Genomic DNA, 26918 nt, shown 5'->3' on the forward strand with positions numbered 1-26918 from the left:
ACACACACACACACACACACAGCCTCAACACCAAACACACACACACAGTAGTAAGTTGTTCTAGCCATATTGTTAACCTTTTCTAAGTTATCATCTGTTTATCTATAATATTGTACAACATTCTTAGATTTTCAAAGCTTTCAAAATAATTTAATACAAAGGTTATGCTTGAAGTTTCCAGTGGAAACCCTGTAATGAACTACATGCCCTATGTCAAGGTTACTTTCCCAAAACTACAGTGACAGACAAGATGATAGCCATGTTCCTTATTTAGTATTATAAAAGGAAACTCTGTGTAATGGCAAGATTAAACAAGACATAGTGTTTGTTTTCTCATTTTTTTCACATATGAACCTCATGGCTCCCTCCTTACCTGTTTTGTATTTCGAATTTGTGGTCACCCCATCAAATTCAGATTTATCAATTTCCCATGCAAGAGGTAGCTTGCCCAGGCTGTTGGATAAGTTTTCCAAGCTATTTTCTTCATTGTAGATGATTTCCGATGTACTAGTCGGGATACCAATGTATCTTGATGAATTATTTCCAGCAGATAAAGAGGTACTATCAGGGAGACAAGAAGAGCGGGATGGATTTGGAGTTTTATAGACTGAGGTCGCCTGGTTGAGGAAGGCATAGTCCGAACAGATGGCATAAATTTTTTCCCGAGTGTGAGTCACTGGACAACTCCATGGATAATGACCATCTCCTTTGGGACCCAAGGGTGCTCCTGAGGCACTTGTGCAGAAAGATTTTACAGCACCTTGTAGATTCTCTTCAGGTGACTGTCTCTCAGATTTGTGCTCACCATTTCCAGAATCATTTGACCTTTCTGTTTCTGCAACGTTAGGCATTGAATGCAGTGTAAAATTTCTATTACTGGAAAGAACTTGCAACTCTTTCTTGATAAACAACTTTGACAATTGTTTACAGCATGCTATAAAAGCTTGAAAGTCACAAAATGAGCTCCTAAGAGAAAGGAAAAAGAATGATCAACAATCCACCAGATACACAAACAGCACTAAAAAGCACAGCAAGTTTTATGCATACATATGCCTTCATTCTATATTAAGTTTACAACTACTATATGACTGGAGTCATGATCACTATCTTATTTTTTAAATTAGTCTAAAATAATGCATGAAATTATTTTTAAATAATTAAAAAGCAAATTGCCCCCTTTTTTTTTTCTTTTGAGATGGAGTTTCACTCTTGTTGCCCAGGCTGGAGTGCAATGGCGCAATCTTGGCTCACTGCAACCTCCGCCTCCCGGGTTCAAGTGTTTCTCCTGCCTCAGCCTCCCAAGTAGCTGGGATTACAGGCATGCGCCACCACACCCGGCTAATTTTGCATTTTTAGTAGAGATGGGATTTCTCCATCTTGGTCAGACTGTTCTCAAACTCCCGACCTCAAGTGATCTGCCCACCTCTGCCTCTCAAAGTGCTGGAATTACAGGCGTGAGCTACCATGTCCAACCAGCAAATAGCCCAAGTTTTAAAAATGGGCAAAGTATCTGAACAGTGTCTTCTTCAAAATCGGTACAGAAATTGCCAATAAGGCCAGGCGCAGTCACTCACACCTTTAATCCAGCACTTTGGGAGGCCAAGGCTGGTGGATCACTTGGGGTCAGGAGTTCAACACCAGCCTGGCCAACATGGTGAAACCCCGTCTCTTCTAAAAATACAAAAATTAGCCAGGCGTGGTGGCACGTGCCTGTAGTCCCAGCTACTAGGGAGGCTGAGACATGAGAATCGCTTGAACCTGGGAGGTAGAGTTCACAGTGAGCTGAGATCGCGCCACTACACTCCAGCCTGGGCAACAGAGTGACACTCTGTCTCAAAAATAAAAATAAAATAAAATAAAATAAAAGGCCAATAAGCACATAAAAAGATGCTCAGTATCAGCACATGAAAAGATGCTCGGTATCATTGGCCATCATAGAAATACAAATCAAAACCACAATGAGATAACACCTCACACCCACTAGAATGGCTATAATCAAAAAGGTAAGAAAAAGTGTTGGTGAGGATGTGGAGAAATCATAACCCTCATACACTGCTAGTGGAAATGTAAAACGGTCCAGTTGTTTGGAAAACAGTTCTTCCAACAATTAAACAGAGTTACCATATGGTCCAGCAATTTCATGTCTAGGTATATATCCATTACAGACGAAAATACATCTTCACACAAATGTTAATAGCAGCATTATTCATAATGACCAAAAAATGGAAACAACCCAAATGTCTATCAATTGATGAACATATAAATAAAATGTGGTATATCAATACAATGGAATATTGTTTGGCAATGAAAAGAAATGAAGTACTGACCTATGCTACAACATGGATGAACCCTGAAAACATTATAGCGAGTAAAAGAAGATGGTCACAAAGGATAAGATAATGTATTATTCTATTTATATAACATGTCCAGAACAGGCAAATCTATGGGGACGGAAGGTAGATTCATGGTTGCCTAGGGCTTGAGGTTTGGGGGTGATGGAGTTTCTTTTTGTAATAATAATATTCTATAAATGACTGTGGCAATGAACACACGACTTTGTAAATACACTAAAAGCCAATGAATTGCATAACTTAATGGGTAAACTATACAGTGTGTGAATTATACCTCCATAAAGTTGTCTAAAAAATAATGCATTAGCAAGATTTTTTAAGTACATAGGCATAAAGGATACATAATGAATAATGACCACAGATTTAAATCAACAAAGAATACAGAAAGGAAATTTTTCAAAGATTCATCACCTGACAGAAAAACGGATCCAATCAAGGTGTCACTAACTTCTGATCAGTTTCAGGAAAAACTGAATTTCAAGTCTAAACTGATTCCTTTAGGGAAGAAAACAGAAAGCTTAAATAGCAACTGAGGGCATGCAAGGAAGCTGAAGACTACCAGAGGAAGTCCTTGGTGAATTGAACCATCCCAGGTCACGCAGCAGACAACCCCAGGCAGGTGCCCAGGCGGGGTATGTGGGTTTCTCAGGGCTCCAGCAACAGAGCATCAGTCGAGAGATTCAATCCACCCTGGGTAATCAGTTGGACTTTTACCAGTTAATATCTCTGCCCATTTGCTTACTTAAAAAATTAGAAATAAAAATAACTGTAATGGGTTACAAAAAAATAGTATCAAAACCATCACACAAATATTGAACAACAAAAGCCTATGACTTAGGCTGCAAGAAATAGAAGATAATTCACGCAAGAGCCCCCTCGGTTATCCTGATCTGTGAGGAGAAACTAGCAAAGGTATTGCATGGCTTTCATGGAATTTAAGGAAACAGAGCTGCATATTAGGACTCCACATGTGCTAGGCAAAATTCCATTTTCTTTACTTAAAAAATGCTCTTAAAGCATGCTTTTTCTCTATTCAAACCTTCAGTTTTTAGGCCTGGTGTGGTGGCTCACGACTGTAATCCCAGCACTTTGGGAGGCTGAGGCGGGTGGCTCATTTGAGGTCAGGAGTTCGAGACTAGCCTGGCCAACATGGTAAAACCCCATCTCAACTGAAAATTTAAAAATTAGCCAGGCGGTAGTGACGTGTGCCTGTAATCCCAGCTACTCTGGAGGCTGAGGCAGGAGAATTGTTTGAGCCTGGAAGGCGGAGGTTGCGGTGAGCCAAGATTGCACCACTGCACTCCAGCCTGGGCGACCTGCACTCCATCCTGTCTCAAACAAAAACAAAAAGAAAAACCCTTCAGTTTTAAAATAATTTGTGCAGAGTTTATAGTTGTTTGCAGGAGGGTCAGTTGGATAGGAACATTACCACAAAAGGTGGAACCTCCCGTGGTTTCATTTGAAAACTTTCACTTTCTTTTGGTAAAAAAAATCTTGGAGTAGGTATAGTGGGTCCTCAGGTAGAAGTGCTGATGGTCTCTCCTTATTCATCTGGTGGTGCAATGATAATGGCAGAGGGAAGCTCAGTACCTGGCATTGTTCAGACCAAACTCTTATCTTTTTGGAAGACAGAGTTGCTCTGATTCTTAGCATGTGTCCTAACAGCATTTTCTACTTTTCATCTGTGATCTTCATGCCTTTCTCTACATCAGTGTGGTGGACAGAGAGGTAGGTATTTGTGGTATTGGGGTCGTGGGGGTGGGCTGTGGGAGGTGAGGAATGAAAGAGTATGTGGTCTGGGTGAGAAGCAATAGGCAAATGTTATTGGAGTGAGTTTGGTGGGGAGACAGAAATGTTCCAGGCACTGCCCCTTTTATATCCTCATCTCAGACTTGGCTTCCACTTTCCCAGGGCTTCCTTCCTCACACTGAATGGAATTTTGCCTGTGGGACCAGCTCTCTGTGTGACAGTGTAAGGATCTGATTTGATTCGATTTTATTTTTTTGAGATGGAATCTCGCCCTGTTGCCCAGGCTATAGTGCAATGGCAGGATCTCAGCTCACTGCAACCTCTGCCTCCTAGGTTTAAGAGATTCTCCTGCCTCAGCCTCTGGAGTAGCTGGAATTACAGGCAGGTGCCACCATGCCTGACTAATTTTTGTATTTTTAGTAGAGATGGGGTTTCACCATGTTGGCCAGGCTGGTCTGGAACTCCTGACCTCAGGTGATCTGCTGGCCTCGGCCTCCCAAAGTGCTGGGATTACAGGCATGAGCCAGTGCACCCAGCAGGGATTGTAAAAGTATGCTCATTTGGAACATACATAGAATAATCTTTTTTTTTTTTTTTTTAAAGAAACTGGGTCTTGCCATGTTGCCTAGGCTAGTCTTGACCTCTTGGCCTCAAGCAATCCTCCCACCTCAGCCTCCCAAATTGCTGCCATTACAGGCACAAGCCACCATGCCCAGCCATGGAGAATATTCTTATCAAAAACATAGGCAAAGGGAAATGGCTGCATTTAAGCACAAAAGTTGGGGGTAAGCTTCCTGGAAGCTAAAGATAGAACACAGCACTCAATTAATATAAAGTGTAACAGTGTGGGCCAGGCACAGTGGCTCATACCTGTAATATCTGTGCTTTGGGAGGCTGAGGCGAAAGAATCACTTGAGGCCAGGAGTTTGAGGCTGCACAGTGAGCTATGATCACACCACTGCACTCCAGCCTGGGCAACAAAGCAAGACTGTGTCTCAAAAAAAAAAAAAAAAAAAAAAGGAAAGAAAGACAGAAAAAAGTAACAGTCTGGTTTTATTTGTGTTTTTTGTTTGTTTGTTTGCTTTTAAATAATGGTCACTGAACAAGATGATCTCTTTGATCGAAGTTTTAGCAAAAAAAATGAGGATCATCAACATAACGATGCATTTTATATTGACTGTCACTAAAATCCAAGGGCATGAAACATTCTCATTGGAAACTATATTTATGTAAATTTCTCTTTGAAAATGTAATATTCATAGATTTTATAAGTAAAACATTACAAAAAAACGCAAAGTACCAAAAGATATTACAGGAAAATGGAAATTACCCAAATCCCAAGACCCAAACACTGGTAGTGTTTACTTTCTTTCCACACTGTCTCACGTCTATTTTCTCACTACAGTGACAGCCCCAAGAGGCAAAGGGGGCTTCTAGTATTGCATACTCAGTACTTTGCTCAGATTCTAGCTTTCTTAAAGTACACTAAGCACAATGTATTACTGATAATACTAATAACAGAATCATTATAGACAATACTGAGATATAGAGAGGCAGTTTGTCCCTCCACTTAATAGACTGAGCTGTCACTGTTTTGACTCATCTTGTAACTCCTTTTGTTTCTCTATTTATAAACCATTCCCAGTGAGTTGACACTTCTAACCTGACCTGTGCAGAGATATTAGAAAATAAAGTTTGCTACATATATATGATCACAGAACTCCTCTGCCTGAAAGCCTCTGCTCTTCGAACAAAAGGCCAACTCCTGATGGTCCCTAGATCTATGTGGTTAGCTCCATCTCATTCCCTTCCCCCACCCCCAAACTCCACATTACTTTTTGGTTCTCCCAATACTGTCTCCCTTACTTAGTTAATTCCCATTCATCTTTCCAACATCAGCTCAAATGTCACTTTCTGGGGGAAACTTTCTTGGCTTCTCAAACTAGGCCAGGTCACCCAGTAGAGATTCCAGTACCTTCCTCGCACAGGTCTTACCAGGTGGCAATTTTACACTTAATTCTGGGCGTATCTGTTTATATGATCAACGTCTGCATCCTGCAAGTCTGGTTTTCCAGATTATGGTATCCCCAGGGCCTAGCATTTGTAGACGTCTCATTCAACAGATAACGTTTAAGTGTTTGCATCACGTCAGGCCTTACTGTAGGCCCTCATTTTGATTGATTGAGGTTCCCTCTTCCAGGCAAGTGAGGCGTTGCTATATTAAGATTTACTACTAAGCCAGCAAGGTAGCTCATGCCTGTAATCCCAGCACTTTGGGAGGCTGAGGCGGGTGGATCATCCGAGGTCAGGAGTTTGAGGCCAGCCTGGCCAACATGGTGAGACCCGTTTCTACTTAAAAAAAAAAAAAAAAAAATACAAAATTAGCCGTGCGTGGTGGCGCACGCCTGTAAGCCCAGCTACTCAGGAGGCAAGGCTGGAGAATCGCTTGAACACCAGAGGCGGAGGTTGCAGTGGGCTGAGATTGTGTCATTGCATTCCAGCCTGGGCGACAAGAGCAAAACTCCGTCTCAAAAAAAAAAAAAAAAGATTTACTACTAAGAATTACTGCAGGACCTCAGGCTCAACTATTAGCTTACACATAAAATCACGTCATAAGCAATAGAAATATGTTTTGCTCGTATGCAAAGCAAAAATTTATAAAATGGCAAGCATTAAAAGCACTGCCAGAGTCACAATTGTTCAAAGTCACTGAAAGAAGTGTTCTGTAAAATAAACGTCCATTTGTAAAGCCAATCTTCATCTCCTAGGTTATAGACTTTTCTGGTTATATTTTGTCTATATTCTCAAGTATCAAGTTTATGAGAGAACCAAACATCTCTACAATCCTCTTCAGTAAAGCCTTTTCATATGACAAAATACCCTGATCCATATTCTGTATAGAAGACAACTGAGGAGCAGGGGCACTCCGGTGACCTCGTAAAGGTCGAATATGTGCCGGAGGGCGAGACCAGAGGCGCACAGCCCCCAGCCGAGCTGATGCCACCCTTCCCACCCAGTGTCCTCCCGCGCCCCCCAGGCCCCTTCCTCCCCTTCAGACCTGCGGGTCCCCAGCGCCAAGGCGCCCGCCTGTCAAAAGATACCGGGAGTCCTCCGCGCCTGGCGCCGGCCTCCAGCCCGCGCTCCTGGGGAGGCCGGGAGCGTTCCCACCACCGTCCTCTGACAAGCTCGTGGCTCGGCCAGCTCGGAGTCCGCCAGAACTGGGGAGACAGTCGCGCAGGCCAAGTCGCGGCCGCGCAGAACCAGTGCGCGCCGAGGCGACGCGGGCGGATAGGAAGGAGCGCTGCTGCGCCCCCTGCCCGCTGCCACCCCAGCCCGCGCGTCAGCGCGAGTCGCGGGGACCCCGAGTCCCCGGTCCACAGCGCCCAAGGGCCGCCGAGGCCTCCTCGCCCCTACTCCCGCCTCCACCTTCCCTCACCGGCCGGAAGACGAGGCACTCCACCAGGGGGAGCGCGCCGAGGCCCGGGGGTGACCGCCTCGAACATGCTTGCCCCGGGCCCCGGGACGCTGTCGGTGTTAAGGGGGCCCGCGGGCAATTGCTGCATCCGGGCTAAGAGCTGGAGTTCCGATTCGAGTGTTTGAGTAAACGAGTCGATATCATTAATAATGACAATTGCACAAAAGAAAATACGAAAGAAACCCCCTGCCCTGGCGCCCGACCAGGCCCGCCTTGGCGCGGAGCCACCGGCCCTTCTGGGTTTCGGGGCAGCTGGCAAGAGGGAGGTAGGCAGAGGAGGCGGCTCCGGGTCCGACTCCCGAGCTGACCAGGGCGGTGCGCCAGTGACTCCTGGCGGTGGCCCGGGCCCGGGTGCGGGCATGCAGGGTAAGGCGACAGCCGCCGCGCGCTGGTTCCCGGACCCTGCCCAGCGTGGCGTGGAGACCGACGGCAGCACGGGGGTCACCGGTATCCAGATGGACACCTCCCAATCGAGCTTTGTTCACCAGAGGGCTAGGCCTTTCTCTCCCTGGCGCTTCTCTTCCCCCTGCGACCCCGCTTTTCCCCCTACTCCTTCCCGGGAGAGCGGGCATCCATGCAGTGGCCTCCATCTGGACGCCACGGGGCTCCGGAGAGGCGATGACCCCTGGCAGCCCAGGCTGTTATAGAATTAAATAAAATTTTTGAATGTCCAGGTGGCTGCGCGTAAAGTGGCAGCAGGCCGGGCCGGCGGCGCCAAGGTGCCCAGCGGAGGGCCAGGCGCTCAGGGCGCAAAGCCGGCTGCCACCTCGGCCCCTGCCCCCCGCCCCGGGGTACCTCTGGCCTGTCCGGTGGGGTCCGGTCGCTGCGGCCGCGGCGGAACCCGGCTCCGGACCTGGATCACAGCATCCAGCGCGCGGCCCGTGAGGCGCCTCCGGTTACCCTGGGGCCGGCGTCCCTCGTCCCATCGGAGCGCGCGAGGACAGCGCTCTGGACTGCGGTGCCCGGCGACAGGTCGTCGGATAGCATTGACAGCACCTTCCTTTCAAGGTGCTTTATGCCTGCCCTCTGCACGTGCGGAGGGCAGGGTGACCAACGCAAAAACCTGAGCTGCGCCTCCAGACCCGTGCGCCCCTTTGATGGGCATCTGTGGTGTTTATCTGTCCCCCGAAAGCGGTGACCGAAAAGTAAATAAATGGGCGAGAGGTGGTAAAAACCTGGCAGTATTTCCGCTCGTCCTGTCGCGAACTACATATCCCAGGGAGCCCGGGGCGCCGGGACGCGTGGCCACCCCGCCATCCACTTGGAGAAGGCCTTACTGAGCCTGGCTCGACGCACGGGCCAATCCCCTCGCCCTATACCTTGGCTGGAACCTGAGACGGATTCGCTCCCAAAAGATGCTCCAGTGGCAGGAGCAACTCAAGTTCATCATTGTGCTGAGAGAGAGGAACAGCGCGGTTCTTGGCCGGGAGAGCAGAACGCCGGGGGACCCTCACCTGGGCGCGCCCGGGCACGGGCTTTGATTGTCCTGGGGCCGGGGAGACCCGCGCGCCTGCCCTGCACGCTGGGCGGCACCCTTTGCGGTCGCGTTGGCTGCTGCAATCGGCCGGCGTGCCCCTGCCGAAGCCTCGGCTGCTTCTGTCCACCTCTTACACTTCTTCATTTATCCGTGGATCATTTCGAAAGTCCGTCTTGTAAATGTTTAGCATTTTGCTACTTTATTGCTTCTTTCTGGCGACGGTTCCAGCACTCGCCGAGACCGGCGGAGAAAGGCAGCTGAGCCCGGAGAAGAGCGAAATATGGGGACCCGGGCTAAAAGCAGACGTCGTCCTTCCCGCCCGCTATTTCTATATTCAGGCAGTGGATACATCAGGGAATAAGTAAGTCGAGAAACGGCTCCTTACCTATTTTGGATGGCGGTTAAATCTGTTTCTCCCTTTAAGTTTTTTCTTTCCAAGAACTCATTTCTCCACAACAGTTTAAATTCCAGGATATTTGGGTACCAGTTTTTCTCTGTAGCTGTAGAAATTGTTCCGAATTATAATATATGCAATATAATGTATTGTATATAACATATAAAATAATCTCCTAGCAATTTTGATTCGGATTCCCACATTATCAGGGCAAGACAAAGTCCCTCCACTTTGCTGGAAATACTGTTTCTAACTACTTTTCGCATAAGCTGTTATAAGGGATTTAAACCTAGCTGTTAGAGACTTGATGGGCTTCATCTTTCTCTGGTGCAGCTCTCAGTTTTCAAGGAGACATCTGCAGGTAAGCATGTTTTGAAACTGAAAAAGAACAATGAAGTACTATTTGAAACTTTACAGTTCAGAAGGAACGTATCGAATTATTAATCACCTATATGATTGTAACAAATATTTTGTTCCAATGAATTTAATACTTTAACATCATACTTAAAACTTATTTTTATGATTCATATACTTCTGAAACGGTTGTCTTTATTATTGGTGGATGCTGACCATGTGTATTTCGTACAGAAAAAAATACTGGAATGAAAGGTTGTCAAGTGAAAGACAGGTTATAAATTTTGTTATTTGGCAAAAGATGATACACTACCTACTACTTTGCTTTTGCCCATGGCTGAGTGTGATTTTTTTTTTTTAAGACAGGGTTTCACTTCCTAGCCCAGTCTGGAGTGCAGGGGTGCAATCACAGCTCACTGTACCCTCAACCTCCCAGGCTGAAGCTACCCTCCCACCTCAGCCTCCCTAGTAGCTGGGACTACAGACGCGTGCCACCTCATCTGGCTATTTATTTTATTATTATTATCATTATTATTATTATTTGTAGAGACAGGATCTCACCTTGTTGCCCAGGCTAATCTCCAACTCCTGGCCTCAAGCAATCTTCCCGCCTTGGACTCCCAAAGTGCTGGGATAGTAGACATGGGCCACAGTGCCAGGCCTGAGCGTGATTTATAATACTGCTATTGTAAAGATTCATTGGCAGAGATTTTTCAAAATAAGATCATTATCTTTGGGACACCGTTTGATCACAAATATCCAGATGTGATGGCATGAAATAAACAAGTTGGTAAGAATATTTTTCTATATGGAATGCATGAGTATGTTCTATGCTTATATAGATTAGTAGTCTTAACGTATTCCATTGTGATTGTTTAATGAAACTGTTTCATGTTATCTTGGCCATTGTCATCCTCATTTTTTTTAAATCTTTGATCCATCATATTCATTCTGGTACTAAAAGCATAAGAGAAAAAGAAGCAATTATATGTTAGAGGAAGAATGTGGAGGAGAATAATCAACTTTCCAGACTGAAGAGCATAATCTTTGTGTGTTTGTTCATTAAAATTATTTGTTTATTTTCCCCATCGCCTTTTCATCACAGATTCACGTCTTCTCCAGGCGAAAAGGCCTTCCAGGTGAAAGTCTCAGCACCAGAGGAGCAATTCACTAGAGTAGGAGTCCAGGTTTTAGACCGCAAAGATGGATCCTTCATAGTAAGATACAGAATGTATGCAAGCTACAAAAATCTGAAGGTGGAAGTTAAATTCCAAGGTCAGCATGTGGCCAAATCCCCATATGTTTTAAAAGGTAATTTGGAATATAATTTTATACCAGCAGTATTTGAATAAAATAATATATGTTATTCCATCAACAAAAACAACTTGGCATGATATATATATATACATTTTTTTTTTTACTGAAAGAAAAAAAATAAAGGCTTTCTACTTGAAAGCTAAGTTATGAGTCCTGGTAAAAGACAAGATTTGAACGGAAATTCTGATTTGCTTAAGAGCAAGGAACATATTAGTAGAGAATTTACTCTGTGAAGACATACATTAGCAAGAATAATCAAGCTGTGTGCATGATCATATATGATACTTTCTTAATTGGAAATATATGACTTAAGTAATTGATAAGTGTTATTGAAATTTGGTAGATCACTTCAGAAAGGGAGATAGCTTGAAAGAGAAGGAGGGCACTGATGGTTGTTTTTTGTATTGTTCCAATGCCATTTTCCCAGAGAAATTCTCTGACGTTTCTTTTTTTTTTTTTTTTGAGACGGAGTCTTGCTCTGTCACCAGGCTGTAGTGCAATGGCGCAATCTTGGCTCACTGCAAGCTCCACCTTCTTTGTTCAAGTGATTATCCTGCCTCAGCCTCTCAAGTAGCTGGGACTACAGGCACGCACCACCATGCCCAGCTAATTTTTGTATTTTTAGTAGAGACAGGATTTCACCATGTTGGCCAGGATGGTCTCGATCTCTTGACCTCATGATCTGCCTGCCTCGGCTTCCCAAAGTGCTGGGATTACAGGCATAAGCCACTGTGCCCGGCCATTCTGATGTTTCTTATATAGGATGAGAGTACAGTTTTGTTACCTAGAGCCATCTCCTTTCCTCTTACAGGCGACAGTACCACAAAACAGTAGGGAAGCAGTGTATATACAAGGGCAGAAATCTTGCCCCCCTTTAACAACGGCAAGAAAAGTAAACTTTTTTAAAAAATTTTTGTGAACTCTGCAGAGAAGTAAGAAAACGTAGATATTTTTTAAGAGTGTCTAGGCTCCTTTTCTACATTTCGCCAGTACCGCCTGGTACAGTATCACCCACTAAACCTTAAAAAGATATTCCGTTGTCAGCCACTGCCTGGGTTAGGTGGGGTCTGAGAATTATAAAAAGGAATAACAGTAAAACCTCAATGCAGATTGTAATTAACTTATTATAAAATTAGTGAAGTGGACTGTTTTGAGAATTTCTTTTGCTTCTTTTTGTTGCTGTTGTTGAGGCAGGGACTCGCTCTGTTGCCCAGGCTGGAGTGCAGTGGTGCAGTCACTGCTTACTGCAGACTCAACCTCCTGGATTCAAGCAATCCTCCCACCTCAGCCACATGAGTAGCTGGGACTAGAGGCACTCACCACCACGCCCCACTAATTTTTGTATTTTTTGTAGAAACAGGGTTTTGCCATGTTGCTCAGGCCGGTCCTGAACCCTGAAGCTCAAGTGATCTGCCCACCTCGGTCTCCCAAAGTGCTAGGATTACCGGCGTGAGTCACTATACCCAGCTACTTTTGCTTCTTTTTTTTTTTTTTTTTTTTTTTTTGAGACAGTGTCTCGCTCTGTCGCCAGCCTGGAGTGCAGTGGCGCCATCTTGGCACACTGCAAGCTCTGCCTCCTAGGTTCAAGCGATTCTCCTGCCTCAGCCTCCCAAATAGCTGGGACCACAGGCACGCGCCACACCACCTGGCTGATTTTTGTATTTTTATTAGAGACGGGGTTTCACCATGTTGACCAGTATGGTCTCGATCTCCTGACCTCATGATCTGCCCGCCTCGGCCTCCCAACATGCTGGGATTACAGGCGTGAGCCAGGGCACCCAGCCTACTTTTGCTTCTTAATAATTCTTAAAAAACAACAACAACAACAAAAAAAAAAAAACAGAATAGCAGTTCCTTGTTTATTTTCATTGTTATTGATGATTTACTTATTGAGAAAAGTACCGTAGACACTTTAAGAACCTGTTTGTATTAACAGACTATCAAAATAGTAAATCATATCACTTTTGTCTTTCATTAAAATAGGTATGCCCCTCTGATACCCTTTTACCAGTATTTGGTTATTCTTCAGTCTACAAAACATAAAGAATAATGAGCTGTAATATATACCATAGACGTAAACCAAGTATCTGTTGGCTTTCTTTTATTTTTTGAGACAGAGTCTCGCTCTGTCACCCAGGCTGGAGTGCAGTGGCACAATCTCCGCTCACTGCAACCTTCATCTCCCAGGTTCAAGCTATTGTCATGCCTCAACCTCCCCAGTAGCTGAGATTTCAGGCACACACCATCATACCCAGCTAAACTTTTTTGTATTTTTAGTAGAGATGGGGTTTCAACATGTTGGCCAGGCTGGTCTCAAACTCCTGACCTCAAGTCATCCACACACCTCGGCTTCCCAAAGTGCTGGGATTACAGACGTGAGCCAATGCACTCAGCTTTTATTTGCTTTCTTTTGAACTCAATGCAAAGTAGACATTATTATGAAAATATCACAAAACTTCACTGTGAAGAGCTGTCAGAGGAGAAGACTGACTGACTTGCAATGCCCCAATATAGTAAAAATGTATTCCTTTTTTTTTTCTTTGAAACAGGATCTCACTGTCTTGCCCAGGGTGGAGTGGTACAAACATGGCTCACTGCAGCTTCAACCTTCTGGGTTCAAGTGATCTTCCCACCTTAGACTCCCAAGTAGCTGAAACCACAGGTGCATGCCACCACACCCAGCTAAGTTTTTATTTTTTGTAGAGACAGGGTCTCCCTGTGTTGCCCAGGCTGGTCCTGAACTCCTGGGCTCAGGCTGTCTTCCTGCCTCAGCCTCCCAAAGTGCTGGGATTACAGACATGAGCCCACCTCGCTGGCCTGTAATTCTCTTAAAATGTGTTTTCAATGAAAATGCTCTTCCTGTGTAACTAGGCAAAACTCATGAAGCCATATTATAGATTTTATTACAAGTTTCAAATGCTGAGTGAAATTATCTCTGTTGTGCTTTTTTATTCTTATGTAAATAGGGCCGGTTTACCATGAGAATTGTGACTGTCCTTTGCAAGATAGTGCAGCCTGGCTACAGGAGATGAACTGCCCTGAAACCATTGCCCAGATTCAGAGAGATTTGGCACATTTCCCTACTGTGGATCCAGAAAAGATTGCAGTAGAAATCCCAAAAAGATTTGGACAGAGGCAGAGCCTATGTCACTACACCTTAAAGGATAACAAGGTATAACACGCGATTCAGGTTTGCTTGTTTGTTTTAGTGATTTTTTTTTCTTTTTTTTTTTTGCTTGTTTTGAACATTTGGCTACAATTAGCTAAATCATGTTATAAACATCATTCGAATGAGCATTGTGACAAGCTTTTCCTCAGTGAAATCTGCCAGTGTTTTTAGACTAACATAATAAATGGTAAATTCTCTTTTAGGTTTATATCAAGACTCACGGTGAACATGTAGGTTTTAGAATTTTCATGGATGCCATACTACTTTCTTTGACTAGGAAGGTAAGTATATATTTTCTCTTAGCTGTAATAGATCATTTAAGCCCAGATTTTGCAGGATAATTTTTCAAAATACAAATTCTAACACTATCAGCGTATTCTCTTCTGGAGCCTCATGATAATACTGTTGTGAAGCTTTCTGTTATTTCAGGTATCTGCGTTTGTTTCCTAGGACTGCCGTAACAAAGTGCTACAAACTGAAAGGCTTAAAAGAAATGTATTCTCTCGCAGTTATGGAGGCCAGATGTCCAAAATCAAAGTGTCAGCCAGGTGCCATGGCTCACTCCTGTAATCCTAGCACTTTAGGAGGCCGAAGCGGGTAAATCACTTGAGCCCAGGAGCTCAAGACCAGGCTGGGCAACATGGTGAAACCCTGTCTCTACAAAAAAATACAAAAATTAGCCTGTAGTAGTTTCAGCTAATGGGGAGCTGAGCCAGGAGGATTGCTTGAACCTAGGAGGTTGAGGCTGCATGAGCTCAGATCGCACCACTGCACTCCCAAGGCCTGGGTGACAGAGTGAGATCCTGTCTCAAAAAAAAAAAAACTAAAGTGTCAGGAGGGCCAGTTCCCTCTGAGATGATCCTTTCCTTTCCTGCCCCTTCCTGGCTCCTGGCAGTGACCCTCCATCTTTGGTGTTCCCTGGATCGTAGCTGCATCCTCCCATCTCTGCCTCTGTCATCATGTGGGCCTCTCCCCTCACGTCTCTGGGTCTCTTGTTCTTATAAGGACACAGCATAGTGGATTAATGGCCCAGCCTACTCCAGTGTGACCTCATCCTAACTAATATCTGCAACAACCCTATTTCCAAATAAGGTCAGTCTGAGACACTGGGGTTTCAGACTTCAGCATATCTTTTGCAGGGACACAATATTTTTTAGAGGAAAGAAAAATGCCTTATCATAAAATTATTTTGGTACTAAACTAACTTAGAGTCCAAAGACGACTTGCCTCGTACTGAATCCCATTCCTTGAGATAATGGGCTTTTGTCGGGTTCTAGTGGAATGGTTTGAAAGTAATGTTAAAATAGTGGATGTGAAAGACTCTACCGACATTTTTACCAAATGTATATTTATTTATAATCCATTATAATATTTATTTATTGAATAATTTGCATGTATTTCTTGATTAAACTACTCATGGAGAATCTTAATACCGTTCTTTTCGAGATTTCAAAGCACTTACAGTCTGTTAATTCTGAATGTAGGTAGTTATATAGCATCAATATTAAGCCTCCTTTAAACTAAGACATCAGAGTACTGTCATACTTCTCTTGCTCCTCTGTGTCAATCTATGGGAAAATGAGAATGTTCTTCAGGACTTCAGTTTCTCAAGATGTTTCTCAGACTGATCAGTGCTGCTCTGGCCTTAAAAATATATATCTGTTGTTTTGTAAATACTCTGAACATTTTCTGTGACTAGATAAAACAGATCCTCTTTACATATTCATGTCATTTGCCAGTAAAGGAAGAAAGCATAGCTTGAAACTTACTATGTTGCTGTTGGTGTTGGGCTTCCTGAGTTCAAATCCTGGTCCCACCACCTACCTGGTGTATGTTTTTTAAAATGGAACCATTGGCTCACTAGCAAGAAACTAGGGTTAGAGTCCCAAGTGCTAATTTTTAAATTATTTTCCAATAATTCTCCTTCTCTTTGATCATCTTAGAGGCTGTTTGCAGTATTAGAGATTACTTTTGCCATTTCATCCCTTTCGTAGGGAGCGTAGAATGCTTATACATGTGACCATAGTCTGAAAAATTGCCCACTATTCAAACCAAGGTAATTATCATTACCTAAAACATGTAACATTGGCCTTTCATTAATGCAATTTCAAATTTAAATCGATAAATACAATGTATTATCCAATGCAGGAAATGTGAATAAGCTTGTTTTGTTTTTTCTAGGTGAAGATGCCAGATATGGAGTTCTTTGTTAATTTGGGAGACTGGCCTTTGGAAAAAAAGAAATCCAATGCAAACATCCATCCGATCTTTTCCTGGTGTGGCTCCACAGATTCCAAGGATATCGTGATGCCTACCTACGACTTGACTGATTCTGTTCTGGAGACCATGGGCCGGTGAGAGAGAAGTCAGGGTTGGCTCAGAGCCTTGGTTTTCTTTCTTTGGTGAGTTCTTTTCCAACAACCTTTGTGATATGATGATTTGGGAGGAAAATCTGTTGCACTTTGTCTTCTAGGGTAAGTCTGGATATGATGTCCGTGCAAGCTAACACGGGTCCTCCCTGGGAAAGCAAAAATTCTACTGCCGTCTGGAGAGGGAGAGACAGCCGCAAAGAGAGACTCGAGTTGGTTAAACTCAGTAGAAAACACCCGGAACTCATAGACGCTGCTTTCACCAACTTTTTCTTCTTTAAACACGATGAAAGCCTGTATGGTCCCATTGTGAAACACATTTCATTTTTTGATTTCTTCAAGGTATGACTTAATCAGTGGCTAATCTTTTTTGTTTTTCTAATGTATTTGTACATAGTGCTTTGGGAAGGGAAATTGAGGCCTGCAAATTACAAGAGGTGGGAGAAGTTCGCACAAAATTGAGTGAATATCGAGGCATGGGGTTGCTGGGGACTGTTTTGGCAACCAGGATCTGCCCTCACTGCCCAGTCTTGACATTAAATGTGCATCAAGGGAGTTTGGAGCCTGGATAGAGCTATAATGTTTTTCCAGCTAACCCTTGAGATAAGCACATGTCACCTCCAAATACGTTTTTCATAATACTTACATGTAAGTCATTTTACAAATACTTTCCCCAGAGCCATGTTATCACCACAGAATAAGGAAGATAGAAACTATTTGTTTCTTATCAGGCCTTTTGGTGGGGAATGACTTGAAACCCATCCAAATGTTCTGCCTGGGAATTAGGGTTTGCTTTCTGTGTCTAGAATGTGGATTCCCCGTGTTTCCTGGGGAGTAGTCCTTTTTCTAACAACTCCCTTTTTAAGGCAGTGGGCAGCACCCTGCTCTTTGGACCATGGAGCTGTTTCTGAAGTCCCCCATGGTAGAGAGAGGTGGGGAAAGGTCGACATCTGTCCTCTGTATGTGGGAAGCCAAGTGATTAAGGAGTTCTGTCTGCCCTGCGGAAGACCAGGTCTTCTTTTGACAGGTTGTGTTGAGGCAGGTTGACCTAAAGAATGTCATAAGTTGAATTGTCCGTATTCTTCTATATGCATATCCCAAAGATTTTTGAAAGAAATGATTATAACCAAAGTGATAGGACACTAGCCATCCTTCCTCAGTGGAGGGATGCTGCATCCTGCCTTGGCTGTATTCCTGCCTGTTGAATTGTCTGCAACTAAAGATGATAGATTACTACAGTTCTATGAATATTTTTATTCATAGGTGTCCTTGCTCCACAGCTTGCTAATTTCTTTAAGACATATGTCTGGGTGTTTAAAAAACATGGTTAGCCAGGCGTGATGGCTCACGCCTGTAATCCCAGCACTTTGGGAGGCTGAGGCGGGCGGATCACCTGAGGTCCACGGTTCGAGACCAGCATGGCCAACATGGTGAAACCCCATCTCTACTAAAAATACAAAAATTAGCCGGGCGTGGTGGTGCGTGCCTATAATCCCAGCGACTTGGGATGCTGAGGCACAAGAATCACTTGAATCCAGGAGGTGGAAGTTGCAATGAGCTGAGATCACGCCACTACACTCCAGCCTGAGTGACAGAGCAAGACTCTGTCTCAAAATAAATACATAAATAATATGGTTAACATGGCTCAGAATGTGCCATCATGAGGGGCACGTTTGCAATCAATAAAGTAGTAGGAGAATTACAAAAAGTCACAAATGAATCCATCCTTCCTTATGTTGCAGCCTTAGGACAACAGTATGATTTTATTGGCTGCTTCAACACCAGATTTGTATCCTCCTTTGTAAAATTTAGGAGCACATCAAGCATTTAGCTCTAGATCAACCTGTTGTATAATGACGCTTACTAAATGGCAAAGGCAGAGCATGGAAGCTGGCCAAATCGTGTCTGAGGATTGCAAAGGTTTATGTGTGGGTTGGGAAGGAAAATAGAGTGGAGAAAAGGAAATTTAATGGAGGTTCTCAGACTTTACCATTGTTTTGCAGCATAAGTATCAAATAAATATCGACGGCACTGTGGCAGCTTACCGCCTGCCGTATTTGCTAGTTGGTGACAGTGTTGTCCTGAAGCAGGACTCCAACTACTATGAACATTTTTATAATGAGCTGCAGCCCTGGAAACACTACATTCCGGTTAAGAGCAACCTGAGCGATCTGCTAGATAAACTTAAATGGGCAAAAGATCACGATGAAGAGGTAAGGTTAGTCTCCTTGAAGGCTTATTTCCACTTGTTTCCCAATATCATGGGTCCCTTTGAAATGTATTGTAGCTGGAGAGCATCCAGGATGTTCACGTAATAGACTTTGGCCTGTAAATGGGAAGCTGCCTGCTCATGGATGGCACGGCAGTTCCTCTGGGCTGAACACAGCGAGCACTGCGTCTTACATTAACTCTCCACTCTGCATGTGAAACAAAAAACTAGGCTGGGTGCGGTGGCTCATGCCTGTAATCCCAGCACTTTGGCAGGCTGAGGCAGGTGGATCACCTGAGGTCAGGAGTTTGAGACCAGCCTGGCTAACACGGTAAAACCCCGTCTCTACTAAAAACATAAAAATAAGCCGGGCGTGGTGATGGGTGTCTGTAATCCCAGCTACTGGGGAGGCTGAGGCAGGAGAATTACTTGAACCTGGGTGGGAGGTGGAGGTTGCAGTGAGCTGAGACCACACCATTGCAGTCCAGCCTGGGCAACAAGAGTGAAACTCTGTCTCAAAAAACAACAACAACAACAACAACAAAAAGTTGAGCTGTGGCCTTGATTACACTTTCTCTTTCAGTAGGGTTGCTCTGAGCCACAAGCATTACCTCCACTAGCAATGCGAAAATTATAAGATGGCCAGTCTGGCAGGTATCACTAACTGGCTACAGGTTAAAATGAGGGATTGATTCAGAAGTAGATGCAGCCATAAATAGATAAATAAAGAGGGATGGAATGCAATAAACTTTAAGCTAATTCTTTGCTGAAATTTGTGAAGGCAGTGTGCTAAACTTCATCTTGCGTTTACAAAGTCATCATTAGTTTGCTTGGTGTACACCTTGTCTCTCCAAGAGAGGCTTAATTCTAGAAGGTCCAATATGACTTCCCAACTTTCAAGTCTTAGAAACCTCCCTCCGATTTAAACAAACATACTCTGTTAAATGTTCTGTTTTACGACATGAGACTACCCCCAAAGATATTATTTCCCGCAATTGCCTCAATGTATACGTACTGTGAAAAGCAGTTTGCAGATGCCTGCATGGGAAAAATGGATTCTATTACAGGACTTTATCATTGTTCTTCCTGTAGGCCAAAAAGATAGCAAAAGCAGGACAAGAATTTGCAAGAAATAATCTCATGGGCGATGACATATTCTGTTATTATTTCAAACTTTTCCAGGTCAGTATTTTCCAAGAAAATTATCACATAACTTATAAGTAGACATGTTAAAAACAAATAATATTTTACTTAACAATTTCTAAACATATGTTACTATAGGGAGATACATATATATATGTATCAGAAGTATATATATACACTTCTGTGGATGAAAATCAGAGACAAATATTAAGTAATCATAAAAATAGTTGAAAACCAAAGATTAGCTAATGGAAAATGTTACAATATTAAGTGAAAAGTATTAATATTAGAACTATGTGATGTTTGACTAAGAAATTGGCCTCTGATCCTACACAGTTATAGTGCATAGATTTGTATGTTCTCTTTGTGTTACATTGCTGCTGCCTCACCATATCTTTGTCTAAACAGTGCCAAGTGTGTTTGGGCCTCTTGTCCTGACTCCATATGAGCCATGATTTCCCTTGGAAATTATTTCCATGGACCCAAGCATTTAGAGATTATAATCAAGCATATCTGACCATTTAAAGGACTCTTTTTAAAATGTGGTAGTAGGCCGGGTGCAGTGGCTCACACCTGTAATTCCAGCACTTTGAGAGGCCGAGGCAGACGGATCACCTGAGGTCAGGAGTTTGATACCAGCCTGACCAACATGGAGAAGCTCCGTCTGTACTAAAAATACAAAAATTAGCTGGGCATGGTGGTACACACCTGTAATCCCAGCTACTCGGGAGGCTGAGACAGGAAAGTCACTTGAACCAGGAGGTGGAAGTTGCAGTGAGCCAAGATCACACCACTGCACTCCAGTCTGTGTGACAAGAGTGAGATTCTGTCTCAAAAAAAAAGGTAGTAAACAAGTTCTTGGCTAATAATAGTATTAGATCTAGAGTAAGATTTTTATCTCACAGTTGCAGATACTGAGCCCCATATCTGAGGCTCTGCTGCAGATCAAAGTTGGTGTATTTCTGGCCTGTACTGGCTCCTCCCCATTTTGTAACCTTCCCTTGATGGAGGGAAGTGGAGGATAAACCATGTAAAATGAATAAACTCGGGGGATTTACCATGTGAATTTCTAAGCATCCATGGGGCAGTGTTCATTCATTTAGCATAGGTACTTAGCACAGTGCCTTACTCAGAGTAAGCACATGATAAATGAAGATGATGATGGAGGCTTGTGCAAGCCATGATAACGAAAGCAGAATGCTCTCTGTCTTCACATTCTCAGTCTAGGGAAGATTGTGTGCAAAATTATTTTTACCGTAAGGCAGAATATGGTTAAAAAAAAAAGTCATGGAAATATAGGATAGAATAAAGAGATATCTGTTAGGAATAGGCAGCCAGTGTTCATCCTCTCAGATGCTCTACTGTTGGTGTTCAGAACTAGTATATTTGACGGACTATGCAGATCACAGTTTGACACACATAAGTTAAATGAATCATAGTCTTCATATATTCTAGCCTGTCTCATTGGGTGGATATAAAGTGTTGTATAAGGAATGCTTTTATGTTGTTGCTTAAACAGGAATATGCCAATTTACAAGTGAGTGAGCCCCAAATCCGAGAGGGCATGAAAAGGGTACAACCACAGACTGAGGATGACCTCTTCCCTTGTACTTGCCACAGGAAAAAGGTAACCAGAACTGAGCTTATGACCAGTGTCAGAATAAAAACTAACATTGATCCAAACTTGCGTTTATTCCTATACTCATTCAATCAGGCAGCAAATATTTGAGTTCCTCTTGAGGTCTCCAAGCAATTCAGTCTGCCAGAGAGATAGGTATAGAAGACAGCAGTGCTCAAGAAAGTGCTACCATGCAGATAATTGAGAAGACATGATAGCTCCCTGGCAAAGTGGAGGGAAGCCTTTTATAATGTGAGGATCCAGCTCACATCCTAGTTGAATGGATGCTTACAGTCTGAAAAATATTTTCATGTGTATCATCTGATGCACTCATCTCCTAATGAGATAAGTTTGGCAAAGTTCATCATCCCAGTTTAGAGAAGGAAAAATATGTTACCACGATTATTGATGTTTTCCAATTCTTCATTTGAAAGTCATCTCTGTTGATACCACTACTTAAGGATCTCATTGATAAAAATGAAAGTCAGGCTCACATCCGAACTTTTAAGGTAAAAAGGACCTTAGAAGTCATCCAGTAAATGCCTTCATTTTATGGTTAACAAAACTAAGCCCAAAAAGGAATTGTGCTCAAAATCGCAGTCTAGCTGGATTATAGCAAAGCAAAAACCAATCTCTCATGATCAGATTGTGATTGTATGTGTTTGTATATAAAGACATAGTATGGCAGGGGACTGTTGCTTTGATTATGATTTCTGTTTGAAGGAATGTAAATTGCATAAAATAGAGTGTATATGTGTGTGTGTATGTGTGTGTGTGTGTAACATATGCTGACTTGACATTTTAAGCAACATAATTAGGTTTCTGAATGGACAAGTTCAAAATTGTGGTATTATAACCAAAGACAAGAAGGCAGATTTGGCAATTATTATGTCTACCTCTCAAGGGGCTGTAAAAGGAATTAAGGTGAGGCCGGCCCCAGTGATGTGACAGAACCAGCGTATATGAGCTCACCCATTGATAAATATTCAGGAATTTTGCATACTGATTAAATTTTTGGTAGTTTGGAATCAGCCTGATAGGAGTATTTACACCATGACAATCAGCACATGCTACAAATCAGAATTTTGGTTGTTTTATTTTTGTCTTTGTTTTTTGTAGAACTCATTTACCACTAACCAACTGGCCCTCAAAGGTAGTTCATCATCATCATTAACTCTATCAGTGCTCCAGGTCCATAAAAATCAGTTAAAACCAAAGACAAAACAAGAATTGCCAAATCGAAAGCTTCCCCCTCACCCATCTGTGATTAGGTATCAGAACACTTCTTACTTTGGCTCTAAGTGAGACTAGGCAGCTTCCTTGCTCCACTTCTGCTCAATTGTTTATCTTCATCTATGTGATTGAGAGGAGGTACCCAGCCAGTATCTTCCACTGATTAGTAGAAGTTAGGGGCCAGAATGGTAGCTTTGTTTATTTTTCGCTCACTGCCTATCCTAACCTTTCACCACTACTGTTCATAACACAAGGCCTTTACAGTAGTACAGCCCGTGGATGTTTGGGTTCCTTATCAGTAGGCTATGGAACACAATGTGATTTTACCCTTAGCTGACTCTGGGCCTCTGGAAATAGTCCCAAGCCCTAAAAGCCTCTAGCAGCAGCTTGGCTCCCTCTCATCTTTACAGGAAAATAATTAACAAATGAATATAAGTCTTCTTCACTTGTGTAAGACTTCTTGATAGCTCTAAATATTTTGCTTCTTAATTGCAGACCAAAGATGAACTCTGATATGCAAAATAACTTCTATTAAAATAATGGTGCTCTGAAGACTCTTCTTAACTAAAAAGAAGAATTTTTTAAAGTATTAATTCCATGGACAATATAATACCTGTGTGATTGCAGTATGAAGACACGTTTCTACTTATGCAGTATTCTCATGACTGTACTTTAAAGTACATTTTTAGAATTTTATAATAAAACCACCTTTATTTTAAAGGCCTATGTTGTGCTAATTATTAGCTGTGTTTGGAACAGGGAGCAGTAAAAACAGAGGGAAACTGGGTCCTTGATGCACAGCAGCCCAGACCACCTGCCCAGACTGGTTTTAAATGACAAAGCGATGAACCCCTGTCTCCTTTTAAGCCCATATTATTGTGGGTATTCAACCAAACTTAATTCTAGCTAATAGTTCATACAAGGCCAATCATCATATGGCCTCTACCTGCATCTTTAGTCAAATCTCTCAGCACTTTCTAATGTCAATCCAGTCCTCTGGAAGAACGAGTCCTCTCCCAGTTCTGTCAATGCCTATGTCCTTCCCTTCCTGGCCCATGCCTTTCCCTTGTCCTGGAATGTCTAGGCCCTCTCTTCTTCATCCAGCTTAGACATCCTTCAGTACATATTTTACCCTTACTAGATTTTAAGTGCCATGATCTCAGAGACCAGGCCTTTCTTCTGGGTAGTCCTAACGTCTAATAGAGTGACAGCAACTAGAAAGACTGAATAAATATCTAATGGGTGATATGGTTTTAATATGTGTCCCTTCCAAATCTCATGTTGAAATGTAATTCTGAGTGGTGGAGGTGGGGCCTGGTGGGAGGTGTTCATCTCTTAGGGGTGGATCCCTCATGAATGGCCCGACACCATCCTTGCAGTAACAAGTGAGTTCTCACTGTGAATTCACATAATCTGGTAGTTTTAAAAGGTGTGGCACCTCCCCCTCTCTCTGTGTTGCTCCCTCTCTTGCCACATGATACCCTGGCTCCCCTTTGCCTTCCACCATGATTGGAAGTTTCCTGAAGCCCTCTCCAGAAGTAGATGCTGGCACTACACTTCCTATACAGCCTGCAGAACCATGAACCAAAATAAATATCTTTTCTTTATAAATTACCCAGCCTCAGATATTTCTTTATAGAAACACAAAAATGGCCTTAACACAATGAGTAAATGAATGAATGAAAATCACTTTGAAATGCAGTTAAAAGAACTTAAAAAGAACTAAAAATCTGAACACTGAACCATATATCATACTCTATAGATTCCTTTACCTAATGTTCTCTCTTCTATTCATCTTCCAGTCAAATAATTTTTTCTAAAATATTTTGAATCTTGAAATAGACATACAGAAGAATATAAAATGTATATCTGCAATTTAAACATATATCTGCAATTTAATTATAAGAAAACATCCATGTAATCACTGACAAAGATTCTTTGCTTGACCACCTGTATTAATCCGTTCTCTCGCTGCTAATAAAGATATACCTGAGACTGGGTAATTTATAAAGAAAAGAGGTTTGATTGACTCACAGTTCCACAGGGCTGACGAGACCTGAGGAAACTTGCAATCATGGTGGGAGGGGAAGCACACAAGTCTTTCCTCACATGATGGCAAGGAGAAGCGCCAAGCCAAGAGGGAAAAGCCCCTTATAAAACCATCGGATCTTGTGAGAACTCACTCACTATCACAAGAAGAGCATGAAGGTAACTGTCCCCATAAATCAATTACCGCCAACCAGGTCTCTCCCACAACAGGTAGAGATTATGGGAACTACAATTCAAGATGAGATTTGGGTGGGGACATAGCCAAACCATATCATTCCACCTCTGGCCCCTCCCAAATCTCACATCTCACATTTCAAAACACAATCATGCCTTCCCAACAGTTCCCTAAAGTCTTAATTCATTTCAGCATTAACCCAAAAGTCCAAGCCCACAGTTTCATCTGAGACAAGGCAAGTCCCTTCCACCTGTGAGCCTGTAAAATCAAACGCAAGTTAGTTACTTCCTAAATACAATGGAGGTACAGGTATTGGATAAGTATACCCATTCCAAATGGAAGAGATTGACCAAAACAAGGGGCTATAGGCCTTATGCAAGCTCTAAATCCAGCAAGGCAGTAATTAAATCTTAAAGCTCCAAAATAATCTGTGACTCCATCTCTCACATCCAGGTCACGCTGATGCAAGAGGTGGGCTCCCACGGCCTTGGGCAGCTCCACCCCTGTGGCTTTGCAGGCCACAGCCCCTCACCCCAGCTGCTTCCACAGCTGGTATTGAGTGTGTGCTGCTTTTCCAGGTGCAACCTGCAAGCTGTCAGTGGATCTCTCATTCTGGGTGTGGAGGACAGTGCCCCTCTTCAGCTCCACTTGGCAATACCCCAGTGGGGACTCTGTGTGGGACCCAACCCCACATTTCCCTTCCACACTGCCCTAGCAGTGAGGGCTCCGCCCCCACAGCAAACCAACCTGGACATCCAGGTGTTTCCATACATCCTCTAAAATGTAAGCAGAGGTTCCCAAACTTCAATTATTGACTTCTGTATACCCATAGGCTCAACACCATACGGAAGCTGCCAAGGCTTGGGGCTTGCACCCTCTGAAGCCATGGCCCAAGCTGTACCTTGGTCCCTTTAAGCCACAGCTAGAGTGGCTGGGACACAAGCCACCAAGTCCCTAGGCCACACATGGCAGGGGTGTCCTGGGCCTGGCCCCAAAACCATTTTTCCCTCCTAAGCCTCTGGGCCTGTGATGGGAGGGGCCACCTTGAAGGTCTCTGACATGCCCTGGAGACATTTCCCCATTGTCTTAATGATTAACATTGGACTCCTTGTTATTTATGCAAATTTCTGTAGCAGGCTTGGATTTCTCCCCAGAAAATGGGTTTTTCTTTTCTATTATATCGTCAAACTGAAAATTTTCCAAACTTTTATACTCCGCTTCCTCTCGAATGCTTTGCCATGTAGAAATTTCTTCTGCCAGATACCTTAAATCATCTGTCTCAAGTTCAAAGTTCCACAGATCTCTAAGGCAGGAGCAAAATGCTGCCAGCCTCTTTGCTAAAGCACACCAAGTATCATCTTTATTCCAGTTCCCGACAAGTTTCTCATCTCCGTCTGAGCCTGGACTTCATTGTCCATATCACGATCAGCATTTTGGTCAAAGCCATTCCACAAGTCTCTAGGAAGTTCCAGACTTTCCCACATCTTTCTGTCTTCTAAGCCCTCCAAGTCTCTAGGAAGTTCCAAACTTTTCCACATTTTCCTGTCTTCTTCTGAACCCTCCAAACCGTTCCAGCCTCTGCCCATTACCCAATTCCAAAGTCACTTCCACATTCTTGGGTATCTTTACAGCAGCACCTCACTCTCTGCAGTACCAATTTACTGTATTAGTCCATTCTCACGCTGCTAATAAAGACATACCCACGACTGGGGAATTTATAAGGGAAAAAGGTTTCATTGACTCACAGTTCCACAGGGCTGGGGAGGCCTCAGGAAACTTACAATCATGGTAGAAGGGGAAGTGAATACATCCTTCTTCACATGCCTGCTGAAAGGA

The 26918-nt window shown here is 43.2% G+C and overlaps 2 protein-coding genes across 10 annotated transcripts in view; one reads left to right on the forward strand and one right to left on the reverse strand.

Moving 5' to 3' along the window:
* Positions 1–8847, reverse strand: part of BIVM (basic, immunoglobulin-like variable motif containing) — a 35796-nt gene extending 26949 nt beyond the window's left edge. For 3 of the 8 annotated variants that reach the window (XM_023217989.1, XM_023217988.1, XM_023217982.1), the window contains exons 1-3: positions 8371–8847; positions 2763–2846; positions 374–966 (exon numbers count right to left, since the gene is read on the reverse strand). In XM_023217989.1, the coding sequence (XP_023073757.1) occupies positions 374–851 (478 nt within the window). In that variant the 5' untranslated portion in view covers positions 852–966; positions 2763–2846; positions 8371–8847. The other 5 variants (XM_023217984.2, XM_023217985.1, XM_023217983.1 and 2 more) reach the window with 5 other exon arrangements.
* POGLUT2 (protein O-glucosyltransferase 2) lies at positions 8819–23580 on the forward strand. Of its 2 annotated transcripts, XM_023217991.1 has the most exons (10): positions 8819–9413; positions 10906–11111; positions 14084–14289; positions 14490–14567; positions 16468–16640; positions 16760–16997; positions 18659–18868; positions 19957–20046; positions 21527–21634; positions 23354–23580. In XM_023217991.1, the coding sequence occupies exons 1-10, from the start codon at positions 9232–9234 to the stop codon at positions 23369–23371; spliced, it is 1509 nt and encodes a 502-aa protein (XP_023073759.1). In that variant the 5' UTR covers positions 8819–9231; the 3' UTR covers positions 23372–23580. The 2 variants fall into 2 exon arrangements, with proteins under 2 accessions (XP_023073759.1, XP_023073760.1); XM_023217992.1 differs by lacking the exon at positions 19957–20046.
* Positions 23581–26918: the final 3338 nt, after the last annotated feature.

This window comes from Piliocolobus tephrosceles, chromosome X (assembly GCF_002776525.5).
Source record: "Piliocolobus tephrosceles isolate RC106 chromosome X, ASM277652v3, whole genome shotgun sequence".
NCBI classification, from domain to species: domain Eukaryota; kingdom Metazoa; phylum Chordata; class Mammalia; order Primates; family Cercopithecidae; genus Piliocolobus; species Piliocolobus tephrosceles.

Bases quoted from the DNA above. Each gene is read 5' to 3' on its own strand.
- POGLUT2 (XM_023217991.1), top strand. From the start codon at position 9,232: ATGTTTAGCATTTTGCTACTTTATTGCTTCTTTCTGGCGACGGTTCCA. The intron at 16,641-16,759 runs GTGAGAGAGAAG...TTTGTCTTCTAG, and splicing joins GTTCTGGAGACCATGGGCCG to GGTAAGTCTGGATATGATGT. The intron at 16,998-18,658 runs GTATGACTTAAT...ATTGTTTTGCAG, and splicing joins CATTTTTTGATTTCTTCAAG to CATAAGTATCAAATAAATAT.